Here is a 13,650-nt window from a genome sequence, read left to right on the forward strand (position 1 = left end):
TTGTAATGATTAAGATTAAAATATCAGAGCCCATGTTGTTGTAATATCTTTATATCCAAAAAGCTCGAAGAAAAAAGTCTAGATTTTATATACTGAGTACAGAAGGTACTTGTTCTATGAAATGAACGTTATGGCATTATTATTATTTTTTTTCTTTTGCGGTACGCGGGCCTCTCACTGTCGTGACCTCTCCCATTGCGGAGCACAGGCTCCAGACGCGCAGGCTCAGCGGCCATGGCTCACGGGCCCAGCCACTCCGCGGCATGTGGGATCTTCCCGGACCGGGACACGAACCCGCGTCCCCTGCACCGGCAGGTGGACTCTCAACCACTGCGCCACCAGGGAAGCCCTATGGCATTATTAAAAGAGCATCATTCAGTATAAAACAAGCATACAAAAATACATACCAAAAAAAACTGTCATAAAAATTGTACAAAAGCACAGATAACTTGGAAATTTTTATTTTAATAATAAAACAAATTACAAAATTAGTTCAGGAAAATAATAAATAGCACCATAGTCAAAAGGGAGCACCCAAAGTTTATGTGGGACTTGGGCTAAGGAGAACCTAATACATCCCTTATAAGGTATAAATCCATAATCTTAAAAAAAAAAATGTAGTTTTCTTTAAAAGCCAAACAGATGCCAGACGCCTAGGTTTGAATTCCAACTCTACCACTTACTAACTCTATGACCTTGGGCAAGGTATTACCCATTTTGTGTCTCCATTTCCTCTTCTGTGAACTGGGAATAATAACCTTCATAGTTTTTGTAAGGATTAAATGAGTTAAAATGTCTGGTACATAAAAAGGAATATAGAAGTACTACTATTCTAGACATTTTCAAGAAATTATTTGTACATCTGACTCTTTTATAGCATCTCTGGCTTTACATAAAATATTAGAAAAACTGAAAGAAATACAGCATATAATCTTTTATGCTTACGTATAAATTGATACTTCTGTGAAATCTATCCTCCCTTCCCCACAAAAGGAATAAAACAGCATTATTAAAATATTATTTTCTCCAAAAAGAAGTTTCAAAAAAATAAGGTCCTTGAAACTTATCCCTTTATCAAATGTAAATAATAGCTGCTCTGATAAAATGTTTTTAAGTTCAATAAAGTTTAGATAAGAAAAATGCTCTTAAATGGTAATCTGTTCCAGGATTTAATCACTTTGTAATCATGCGCATTTTCTAAGTGCTCACCGTTAAGAACATTCTTCCCGTGACCAGGTTTACCATGCATTACATCTACAAAGTAATCTTGGGAGTATGGAATACAAATTATTGCCTTAGAAAAGACACTGTTTATTCCATGTATAAAGCTCAGAGAGTAGCTTTCAGAAAGATGGAAAGAAAGTAAATACACCGGCCACACAGTTGTTTGAGCTTTATTTTTATATGCATACATGTGTCAAAGAAACCAAAAATTTCAAGATATAGAGTACAACATATCAAATGAAATCATTCAAAATTATTTTAATGTATACACAAATAGCAGTATAAGGTACACGTATACGATACATTACGTAATTTGTTTTGAGGTTGTGAAAAGCAGTATTTTTGGTTGTAAAATTCTGATACTATTATCTATTACATCATTCAAGTAACATATATTTCAAAAGTCAAACTTTTTAAAAATAATAACTAAATTAACACATAACTCTAAGACAATCTGATGGATGAGCTGACTTTACCAAAATAGTGTTGTTCGATTCTTCTACAGAAAGCAAGGAGGTTGCTATAGTTTTTCACCTTCTCAGAAAGTTCATCATTGGTCAACTGTGTGGTAAGAATGGTGTACAGATGGCCAAATACCAGTGCATCTAGTTCAGTAGGCCTAAGACAAAAGCAGAAATGAGAGTAACATGAACAGTGTTTAACTTGTATGGTAGACTATATACTATTTTTTTAAACACTTTATTCATCTATTTAAAAGAAAAAAAGTCATGTAAGCAATAAATCCTACCCCAACTTGATAGAATTTATTCTATTTTATTGGAGTTTCTGTTATAAGATATGAAAGAAAAAAAGATCTTTTAAACTACGATTTGCTAGTTGTGTGACTTGCTTTTTTAAATGGCATCATTTAAATGTGTTAAAATAATATTGGTGTAAAAGAAAAAAGAATGTCACACAAATGGAATTATATAGTGTGTAACCTTAAAATAATAATAATATTGGTGTAAATGATCATATTCATTTTATTCATTAATTTATTCACTAAATATATACAACAGGTCTCCAGTGTGCCAGGAACTATGCCAGATGCTAAAGATATAAAAGCAAGAAAGATATTCTAAGACATGGACACAAAACATAAATTACCACAACACAATTTAGTAAGTGCTTTTGTAGATGCATAACCAAAATGCTGTCAAAGCAGAGAATTTCACTGTGGTGCTAGGAAAACAGAATGATACCTGATTACCTGATCATCATATTACAACATGATTTAATTTTAATTTTACCATTTTAAAAGTAAACTTAGATTTCTGAAGGAGATGTAAGAATGGCTTCAACAAAATTTTTTCTATGTTTTCTTTCCCTTTAATTATATATTACTAACAAAAAGATGAAATTTATCTACCTTGCTACTAACGGTCTATAAATGGGACATCACCAATCTATATTACATTAAAATAATTACAGTAGACCCTTGAACAACACTGGTTTGAGGGCTTCCCTGGTGGCGCAGCGGTTAAGAATCCACCTGCCAATGCAGGGGACAAGGGTTCGAGCCCTTGTCTGGGAGGATCTCACATGCCGCGGAGCAACTAAGCCCGTGCGCCACAACTAAGCCCATGTACCACACCTCTCTGAGCCTGTGCTCTAGAGCCCTGAGCCACAACTACTGAGCCCGTGCTCCGCAGCAAGAGAAGCCACTGCAATGAGAAGCCCGTGCACTGCAACAAAGAGTAGCCCCCACTCGCTGCAACTAGAGAAAGCCCGTGCGTAGCGACAAAGACCCAACGCAGCCAATAATTAATTAATTAATTAATTTTTAAAAAATACTGGTTTGAACTGTGAAGGTCCACTTACACGCAGGTTTTTTTTCAATAAATACGTACTACAATACTACACAATCCAGGGTTGACTGAATCTGCAGATGTAGAACCACAGATGCAGAGGTCTGACTGTAAAGTTATACATGGATTTTCAGCTGCAGCAAAGGGTCAGCACCCTGAGCCCCCTCATTGTACTGTACTAGTACAATATTACAAAAGGAGAAAATACCATCATTATTATGAACTAATTATTGCTGTCAGCCCTACAGTGAAAAAGTTACTGAGAAAACATATTAGTCGACCTAAACTGTAAAAATATGTTGCAGTAATCTGGTTTGGCAAAACAGATTTGGGGGTCCGTCAAATCCTAATTCTGTCACTTACTAGCTATGTGGCCTTGATCGCCACTGATGAATGACTTCTTTTAATAGTTGCATGGCTTTGTATCTCTTCATGCCACTAATTCCTAAAATATTTATCTCCAATCTGAATCTCTCCCCTGAAGTCCAGAATCATACATTCAAAGGCCTATGTAACAATTCCACTTGAATGCTGAATAAGCATCTCAAACCTGCTTGTCCCCTCATCTTCCCAAAATAAAAGTCACCACTACCCACCACCTGTTCAAGCCAAAAATCTGAGTTACTCTTCAGTCCTCTCTTTCTCTTACCCTCCCATATCCATTAGCAAGCCTGGTGAGACACAACCACCAAAATATGTCCTGAATGCCACCACTTATCTATATCTCCTCCAAGCATAAAACATTGGAATGAATTTCCACTCCACTTACACTAACATGCCAAACTCCTTATCCAAAACATACAAATCTTAGAAGATCTGGCTCCTGTTTACCTCTTCAGCCTCATCTCCTACCATTCTCTACACACAACCATAAATGGTTTTGCTTCTTCCATTTGAACATAAACTCTAGCCAATCTTAGGGCCTTGACCCAACTATTCCTGCTGCCTGGAACACCCTGCCCTTGACTTCATACTGCTGGCTCCTCCTTGTTTTTCAGAATACAACTTAAATATCACATCTTAGTTTGAGTGGTCAGCGTCCCCTGACCACTCAAACTAAAGTGGACATATAGCCGCTTATTGTGATGTGATTCTATTTTAATTCTCTATATGGCACTTAAAACTATCTAATATTTGTTTTTAATTAACTGTCTATCTCTTTCTACCAGGACATAGTCTACTTGTTTCCTGCTGTGTCCCCAACACCTGCAACAATGCCTGGCCCAAAGTAGGTTCTCAATAAATATTTGTTTAATGAATCGATAAAAAGGTGAAGTACTTCTCATACCATACTATAACTGTTTACTTAATGTTTCCCCCATTATACTCTAAGTTCTCTAAAGATAACACTGCATATATCTTTATAACCCCAGTTCTTAGCAAAGTATCTAAGGAACTGAATGGTTATTTGCTGAATGAATACACGAAAGAGAAAGAAAGCATCCTGCCTAAGTTGTATAGGATATTTAATTTTTCAATAGTAGTTATTCACATTCTTCCAAAGCCTTCCCTCTTTTGACACATTCATGAAGTATTAATCAAAGTCAAATGTGCAATTTATGGCCATGTTTAAGAGGGTAGTCAATAGGATAGTTTTAAAAACTCACAAGTGTCCTGGGACTTAACAGCACCATGATCCTAGCATTACAGATGAAGAATCAATAACAAATGGATACCTGAGAAAAACCAAGGATGTAGAAGGTGGATAAATATTGAGCTGAGGCACTTTGTGAGAAGTAATATAAACACCAACTCTTCCAGATCCCTAAACATATTTCTTAAAACGTGTATCTTACCAATTTAGGATTTATTTTCCTAATCCTTATTTAGGATTAACTACCCTCTGCTTCTTGTACAAGAGCCTAAGAAAAGGTGAATATATTCTCTGATGCAACTTCCAGTAGGGTAGATGGGCATCTTTTATCAATAAGGGAAGGCTCTGAATGAGCTCAGGAATGAAGGTATGTTCAAACCAGAGTAGTCTAGAAGTACCCCTGAAGTGGTCAAAATATTATTTGCTTCAAATATACATCCACATAACTCAAAAGGTGCTGAATTATGTAGGGTAATGAGCATACAAAAACTGATCTGATGTTACCTAAAGATAGCAACTTCGTGACAAATTACTTTTAGAACATCTAACAGGAAGCAGAATACACTATACTAAATCAAACAAAACACACACATAACTTAATGCATATTTTTTGTAATCCTTACAAATTTCAGCAACTACTTATATTAGTTGACTCTGACATATATGTTATCAATTCCCACAATTCTTTCTTTTTAAAAAGTACACTGTGGGCTTCCCTGGTGGCGCAGTGGTTAAGAATCTGCCTGCCAATGCAGGGGACACGGGTTCGAGCCCTGGTCCGGGAGGATCCCACATGCCGCAGAGCAACTAAGCCCATGAGCCAGAACTACTGAGCCTGCGCTCTAGAGCCCATGAGGCACAACTGCTGAGCCCGCGTGCCACAACTACTGAAGCCCACGCGCCTAGAGCCCGTGCTCCACAACGAGAAACCACTGCAATGAGAAGCCCACACACCACAACAAAGAGTAGCCCCCTGATCGCCCCAACTAGAGAAAGCCTGTGCGCAGCAACAAAGACCCAACACAGCCAAAAATATACTTAAAAAAAAAAAAAAGTACACTGTGGTAATGGGGACACAACTGTATACCACTGCTAAAACTCACAGAACTATACACATAAAAGCGTCAATTTTACTTTTTGTAAATTATGCCACGATAAACCTGACTTTTAAAAAAAGCAATAAGCTCAGAAAAATATTTGCAACTCCTATGAGAGACAAGGACAAAAAATTACACTTTAGCCAATACTTCCACTGAATTGTTTAATCAAGCCAAGATTTCATGTACCTCCAGTTTTAATTACCTTTTCTATACAATATGGAGAGAAAACATAACATTTCCACCCTTCTGCTTACTAAGTAGTTTGTAGATTGTAATTTGGATATAGATAGCAACTCTCCTCCTAAGACCTTCAACAACTTTCACATTGTTGCCTTCTCATCTTGCATTATCATTCTTTCCACGTTTCTGTTGGTTACCTACTATTCTTTTTTTTTCCAGTTTTATTGGCAAATAATTAACATACATCACTGTATAAGTTTAAGGTGTACAACATGATGGTTTGATTTACATAAATATATTGTAAAATCGCTGCCACAACAGGTTCAGCTAACATCCACCGATTATCTACTATTCTTTCATTTGAATATCAAAATAAAAACAGTACCATAAAATGCGAATGTTTTCCTAACCTTTCCCACTAAAAATTTTTTTGTACTTATCTTTTTCTTCAATTATTATGGTTCCATATTTCTTTCTCTCTTTCTGATACGTTTCACAGTCTAGTTTCAAAAACATTAATTTTGTCTGAATGTTCCCCAATTTTTCTTTCCCATTATACTATTAACTTGTCATTTCTTCATACTAACAGAAATAATCTACATATCCTTTCTTTATGTATCAATCACTGATCTTTAGGACTATCATTCAAATTTGTAAATCAAGCCCCTTGCCATCAACTTTGCTATATTTTGCTTTTGGATATTTTTGAGCAATTTCCCCTTAATTTTCTTAACTAGTGATTTCTCAGTTGAATAAACTTCAATGAAATCCCATTACCCCCTGAAATTTTTCTTAAGGTTCCCAAGTATAATTTTTGCATCATTTCTTCAAAATACTTTCCTATCAGTATATGAAGGTATATTTTCAAATTTTACCATTTACTTAATGGTTAATAGCAGTACTTTTTCTTTTTCAAACCTAACTCCTTTTCCAATTTCTCATTCAATTTAATCTAGTCTTAACCAACATTTACTGAGCTTCCTCTAATAGGTTTTGTTTGGAAAACAAAAACCCTCAAGGAGCTCATAAATGCTTTGGAGTAGTATTAACTCTTTCTATTCTGATTACATTTAGAAAAATTATTTTTTTCTTCTTCTTCCCCTTTATTAAAAAGGTAACATGAAAATATCACTTCAAGAACAGTTCTGGTTTTTTATTCCAAATGCACTCACCAGGTGAAAGGGAATAAATTACCCAGTCTTTGTGTAGGTGTGTTAACAGATATCACATCAGCAAGATCACAGATTCAACAGATAACACAGATTTTGTTTGAGCTGCATTTTAGAAATATGATTTAAATATTTAAAAGCTACCAACTATATATTATGAAAGATAAAAAGGACAATTGTTAGTATCTACTTTGTATTATTTCTAATTTTTTTCAAATTCGCTTTCCTTTTTCCTTTCCACCATTTAGCTTCTTTGTCCTCTTTTCCCAATTACTATTCTTGCTGCAAGATCTCCCTCAACTATCTTTCCCTTTCTCACATCAAGTAAAGCTACTGAGTTTCTTTCATGAGGCCTCTCAACATGTCTAGTAGGTAAGCTAGAAAAAAAGCTGATTCTAATTTTAGAGGGTAAGGAGAGGATACACAGGGAAATAAGTTTTAATATTAAACAATTAAAACTAAAAATTAAAACTATTCTATACTTCAATCATAAAAATGTTTATCTAAGTCTCATATAAGGTAAAATTATTTCAAAAACCTACATCTTAATACCAGTTAAACAGTTTCTCAATTGTTTTTGTACCTATTCTAAATTTTGAATTTTTCATTACAAGTTTAAAAATAATTATACCCGAGCTGATCTCCCTGGGCTATGCAGCTGCTTCCTACTAGCTATCTATTTTACATTTGGTAGTGTAAAATAGCTCGGTGCTTTGTGACCACCTAGAGGGGTGGGATAGGGAAGATGCGAGGGAGATGCAATAGCGAGGAGATATGGGGATATATGTATAGCTGATTCACTTTGTTATAAAGCAGAAACTAACACACCATTGTAAAGCAATTATACTCCAATAAGGTTGTTAAAAATAATAATAATTATACCCTTATGAAGAAAAATATTTCTTGATATTTCCACTGAATCACATGCCAAATGATACCTGGTTACTAACTCTTTGACACTGAGTTTCAATGAGGAGAAAAATAAGTTAGATCTATTATCCTGGCTTCCCATGGAGACAGGGTGCATAACAAAACTAACTCCTAAAACAGAGTGATGCACTTCAAACAATAAAATGCACCCCTTCTGAGCTTTTCAGCTCCTAAGAATTCCTATATCAGAAAGAAAGGGGACTACATAATACTAACATTTTGATACCTTTCTTTTGTATTAGAGACGAAACAACTAGAATCAGCATAGCAAACATCACTAGAAATAAGAACATAGCTGTAGAAACTTTACCTACCAGGATTTCATGGTTTGAACTCTATGACCTTTCTGCTTCAAAGATCAACAGAGCCCAATTTTATTTTAATATCAGTTGTATAGCACATACATTAATATAACTTTAATATTTCCAAGCTATCACCATAGCCATTTTTGCTACAAATATTAACATCTCTACCAAAAGATGTTTGATATAGCTATAGATGAATGCCTATGAAGATGTAAATAATAACAAATAAACCTTTTTAAAAATTATCAATCTAGGGCTTCCCTGGTGGCGCAGTGGTTGAGAGTCCACCTGCCGATGCAGGGGACACGGGTTCGTGCCCGGGTCCGGGAAGATCCCACATGCCGCGGAGCGGCTGGGCCCGTGAGCCATGGCCGCTGAGTCTGCGCGTCCAGAGCCTGTGCTCCGCAACGGGAGAGGCCACAGCAGTGAGAGGCCCGTGTACCCCAAAAAATAAAAAATTAAAAAAATTTAAAAAAAATTATCCATCTAAAAGTCAAGAGATTTTTATTAAAAAGCCAAGAAAAGATTAGAATTCTAAGCAAACCAATGAGGTTAAAATGCTAATTTAAACCCATCTTAAACTGGATCACAGGATAGCTGATTCTGATATACTAAAATTGTAACTTTAAAAAAAAAAGGAAAATTCATTCTTTGCCTATGTTAGATATTATTTTCCAAATTACAAAAAAATTCTGTCTTAATAAAACATGAATTACTCAATTTACATATATACACATACATATATTTAATCTATATCCTTCACAATTATTTCTATGCTTTACAAATATTTTCATTAAATTTTAAAAGAAAAGTTCATCATAATGCTTGTCCATCCAACAATATTGTTTACAGTTTAGTTTTATTCACTTTTCTAGTCCTCAGGGTATCATCCTTTACAGACAAGTATGGCTACACTTCACGTTTTAATAGTAGTTTGCAAGCTCAGATTTTGTTAACATGTCATAGTTCCATACAAAGCACCTTGAACTACCTCTAGTAGAACCTCTATCATATCATACAATAATGACTGGTTTACATTGTCTACCGTCAGGAGAAAATTCTTAATAGCTAGCACTGCATTTTAGAAATCTTGGTCTCCCAGAAGCTAGTGCTATGCCTGACACCCAAGAAATTAAATGGTTAATGAATGCAAAAATGAACTTTAATATAACTAAATCTTTTCGTAAATATTTCTTGATAAAACAATTCCTCTATGATAAAATGTTTGATACGACATGTATGATAAAATAATAATACAGAAAAGAAACTAACTAAAAAAAATAAATTCTTACTGCTTATTGAAGAAATACGGTTGTGTTCCCAGTCTTTGAGAAAGAGCTTGACAGCACTGGTCTACATCTTCTAAGACCTAACACAAGCAACAGACCCCAGAGAAAAATATTTAAATTAGCAAAGCAATAAAATGTGTCTAAAACTTAATATGTATCATAGTTTATAATAAAAATATAAATTTAGGTAACCATTTTTAGTATATTTAAATCAGACTATAGACCACATAGAGAACATACGTAATAATTTCTATACAAGAAACCGGAAGAAAATTTGAAAGCAAATTTCCTTTAAATACAAGTACATTTAAGTTACTTATAAGGATTATGATCAAGGAAGTTTTTATCTCAAAATTCTACTCTCTACAAAAATGTTTTCCTGAATCCATATAATCAAATGACTTCACATATATTAAAAAATCTGCTTCATAAAGATGACACTGCTGACCTACCATGAGTAAAAATCATTTGAATTGTTTTCCCACTAGTGGAAATAGATTTTATTTACTCCATCCCTCTTCATTTACCCAATCCCCCTTGTGGCCAACGGCACACATCAATGAGTTGGCTGACTAGGACTAGGGGTATCCTTGAAAATGAGACATTAATTAGCTTAATGATGCTCAAACTCATGACCTTGACAAGATATATATTTTTATAATTTTGCTACTTCAGTAAATTTAAGACCAAAGAAAAGCAGGTATATTAAGCACTGCATCTAATAGGGTTGGGTTTTTCTTTTTAAGCCCTGATGCTGCAGATCTATATTTATTGGCATAAAAAAATGTCCACAATGTATTGCTGAATGGATAAAAAAAATTAGGTTATAGAGTGGCAGTTATACTATGACCCCATTTAAAGAAAATGTTATTAAGAGACACCTAGAAGAATGTTCTCCATATAGTTAACAGTGGCAATTTCTAGATGGTAGGATTCCAGCCAACTTTTATTCCGTTTTTGAAGTTTTTGGTATTACATAATTTGTTTTACAATAAGCATGTGTGATTTTTATAAAACAAAAAAGTACTTCATGTCAGAGAAAATAAGAGCAAATGTTTTGTTAATTTTTTTTATTATGTTGGGAGTTAGTGTGTTTTTTTGGCTGCGCCGCGCAGCGTGTGGGATCTTAGCTCCCCGACCTGGGATGGAACTGGCACCCCCTGCATTGGAAGTGCAGAGTCTTAACCACTGGACCGCCAGGAAGTCCCCTGGGATTTTTTTTTAAAGGACCAACAATTAAAAATCTTTTTTCTTTATGTATTAAAGTTGAGGGTTTTACCAACTTCAATCTGAACTGACCTGGTCCAGTGTCTTGTTACCCCATCCAATAGCTTTCATCTTACGTTTGACTTCCCACTGTTTCTGATAGGCCAAAATATGATTCAGAGGCCAAGGGTAAGGAGATCCATACCTAGCATGAGTGATCTAAAGCAAAAAGATTATGTTAAAAACATGATTCTAAAGACATAGCCTGTTTTCACAAATAAAATTCTAAGGGAAATATATTTCCAGAGACCACAAACAGAGCAATCTGAAAAAATAAAACAAAACATAGCTTGCAATCTAAAAATTAAAATTTTAAACCATTCTCTTTAAAAATATATAAACTTTCACATACTCTGCAACCAGTTATATCAAACAATGACACACAGCTTCCCTAAAACGTATGTGCAAGCAAAATTAAAGTGAAAAACTATATCACTAATGGTATAAACCACAATGTTTCATTTATGAGCAGGGACTGATGATTCTGAGCAAAAGTGTTTTTTCATTAAATTTTAATTAAGATAAATGTTGCAGAACCACTCACCTCCCCTACAGTAGCTTCATCACACCACTGAAGATACAACTAGGAAAAAAAAAAACAGTCACCAAAACTTTAAAGTATCAAAGAGAAAATGGATAAAGAAAGTTACTTCTTGCCAGGGTAATTTTTTATAAGCTAACGTCATAAAAGTCACATATGTGAGGGTTGTTTTTGTTTTTTCTTGGCTAATGTTGCTACATAGAATTATTAAACTTAATGGTGGTACCTATAAAAATATTTCTTATTCATAGAATACATCTCTAAATGCCATTAAAGTATTTTACAGATACCATTTAAGTGAATTTCACAAGACCAAAATAAAATAATGAGTGGGCAAGAGTCACTCCTGTTTACAAACAGAAAAACTAGAAATGATAATATCAGGCAGCTTGTTCAATGATAATGATCAAATAATTTGGTTAACGACACTAGCCCTAGAAGTGGCTTGACTGTTTTCCTATTTTTCAGTAACTTTAACATAACCCATAAGAAAAATGATCTTTTATGAGAGAAAAAGCTTATTTTCAAGGCCTATTATCTTCTATTATACCTCTGCAGTCAACAGCATATTGTTGACTAATTCCATGTAGGCTTTCATTTCTGCTTTTTGGACTTCATCCAGCCCATCACTAAGAGAATGGCCCTAAAGGGAATTTAAAAAACTTTAAAAGAGCATCATATTAAATATACAAAAACTTTCAGTTATCTTACTACCAAGTAATACAACATCAATGTTTTACTGTAAATGTCCAATGGATTCATTTCCAAAATGCCCCCTAAAACATAATTATTTTATGTGAAAAAATAATACTTTGCTATCACTACAAAATATTAATAAGTATTTACTTGTCATTATAAAAATGTATCTTTCAAGAGACAAAATTACATTATTATTTCACAAAAGAAGAAAAGAGCGATGGTCAGTAAACCTTGTTTTTTTTAAGAGACTAACCTTTTTAGTAATAAAATAAATTCCAAAGATTGACATGTGTTACTTATAAAGTGGTCAAAGATTTTCTTAAATGTTATTAGTAAAGGATAGGGAAATAGACACTAATTTTTAAATTCTAATACAGTATAGTAATGAGTAGATGCATAAAATAGTATAAGCTTTAGTTGTAAGATTTTTAAAATGCATACCCTATAACACTGTATTATCACTCTTAGGAATTTATCCTAAGGAGATAACTTAACGAGTGTACAAAGGTGTACGTACAAGAATATTTGTATTAGCACTCAATAACAGCAGAAAATTGGCAACAACTTCAGTGTCCATCAATAAAGACTTAAATAAATCATAATACATCCATATGATAGAATATTATACAACAATTTAAAAGGATAACATATATCTATAGTCATTAAATGGAAGAATTTCAAAACACACTGATGATTTTAAAAGGCAGTTTGCAAAATAATACATAATAGTATGACCTGTATTTTTCTACATATGCAAAAAAAAATTCTGGAAGCATGTTCCCCAAAATGTTAATGGAGGTTGTTCTTTGATAACTATTAAAATCTAAACTGAATAATAATTCAAATGGGTAAATTAGCATTGATACATTCAACTTTTAAACATATTCTATAACTCTCTTCTCAAAGGTTAACCTGATATTTTACAACAATGAAGAGTTTTCATTTGTGACCAAAATTCTCTTAAGCATGAGTTAGAAAATTATCTATCACTTTGTAAAAGTCAAATGGCCTCTTCTGCCACTGACTTACATTATGGGGGGAAAAACTTACTCTTTAGAAATATTTCTCTGGTAGTTTATATCAGCATTTTGTAAAACTAGGTTAAAATCAACGTAAATGTTACAACACCCTAAAGAATGATGAATGACTTATTTAAAAGTAACTGTGATCAAATGCATTTAATATCTTTTTTATTACCTTGGCTTTAACGAATTGGACTATTGGACCAAGTTCCGATACTACTTGATTTCCTACGTGAATAAAAGGTACTTTACCTGTTGAGGGGGAAAAAAAATGTGAAAACACTCTTCATAAATTAAAGTTTGTGCTAAAAAGGAAATCAACACAAAACTGGGATATGTTTTATTAATACACACAGTTTCCTAACACTATGACTTTTGAAAATTATAGTTAAATGCATATGTTAAATTCTAAAAATTTTTAAACATTAATTACTAATTTTAAAACAAAAGAAAAAAAAAGGAGATTCATTTCTAGAGTTCTTATATGTAATAACAGATCAAAATATTCCCTTTTCAGAGCTAA

General features: G+C 33.7%; 1 protein-coding gene across 4 annotated transcripts in view; it reads right to left on the reverse strand.

Annotated features, from left to right (window-relative positions):
* Positions 1-445: 445 nt before the first annotated feature.
* Positions 446-13,650, reverse strand: part of MTX2 (metaxin 2) — a 63,903-nt gene continuing 50,698 nt past the window's right edge. For all 4 annotated transcript variants that reach the window (XM_027127518.1, XM_027127531.1, XM_027127527.1 and 1 more), the window contains 6 exons: positions 13,303-13,379; positions 11,957-12,049; positions 11,410-11,448; positions 10,899-11,024; positions 9,603-9,679; positions 446-1,843 (listed from right to left, as the gene is read on the reverse strand). In XM_027127518.1, the coding sequence (XP_026983319.1) occupies positions 1,669-1,843; positions 9,603-9,679; positions 10,899-11,024; positions 11,410-11,448; positions 11,957-12,049; positions 13,303-13,379 (587 nt within the window). In that variant the 3' untranslated portion in view covers positions 446-1,668. The remainder of the gene's footprint in view (positions 1,844-9,602; positions 9,680-10,898; positions 11,025-11,409; positions 11,449-11,956; positions 12,050-13,302; positions 13,380-13,650) is intronic.

The sequence above is a fragment of the Aethalodelphis obliquidens genome, unplaced genomic scaffold, assembly GCF_003676395.1.
Source record: "Aethalodelphis obliquidens isolate GAN/ISIS:26980383/991018 unplaced genomic scaffold, ASM367639v1 scaffold2, whole genome shotgun sequence".
In the NCBI taxonomy this organism is placed as follows: domain Eukaryota; kingdom Metazoa; phylum Chordata; class Mammalia; order Artiodactyla; family Delphinidae; genus Aethalodelphis; species Aethalodelphis obliquidens.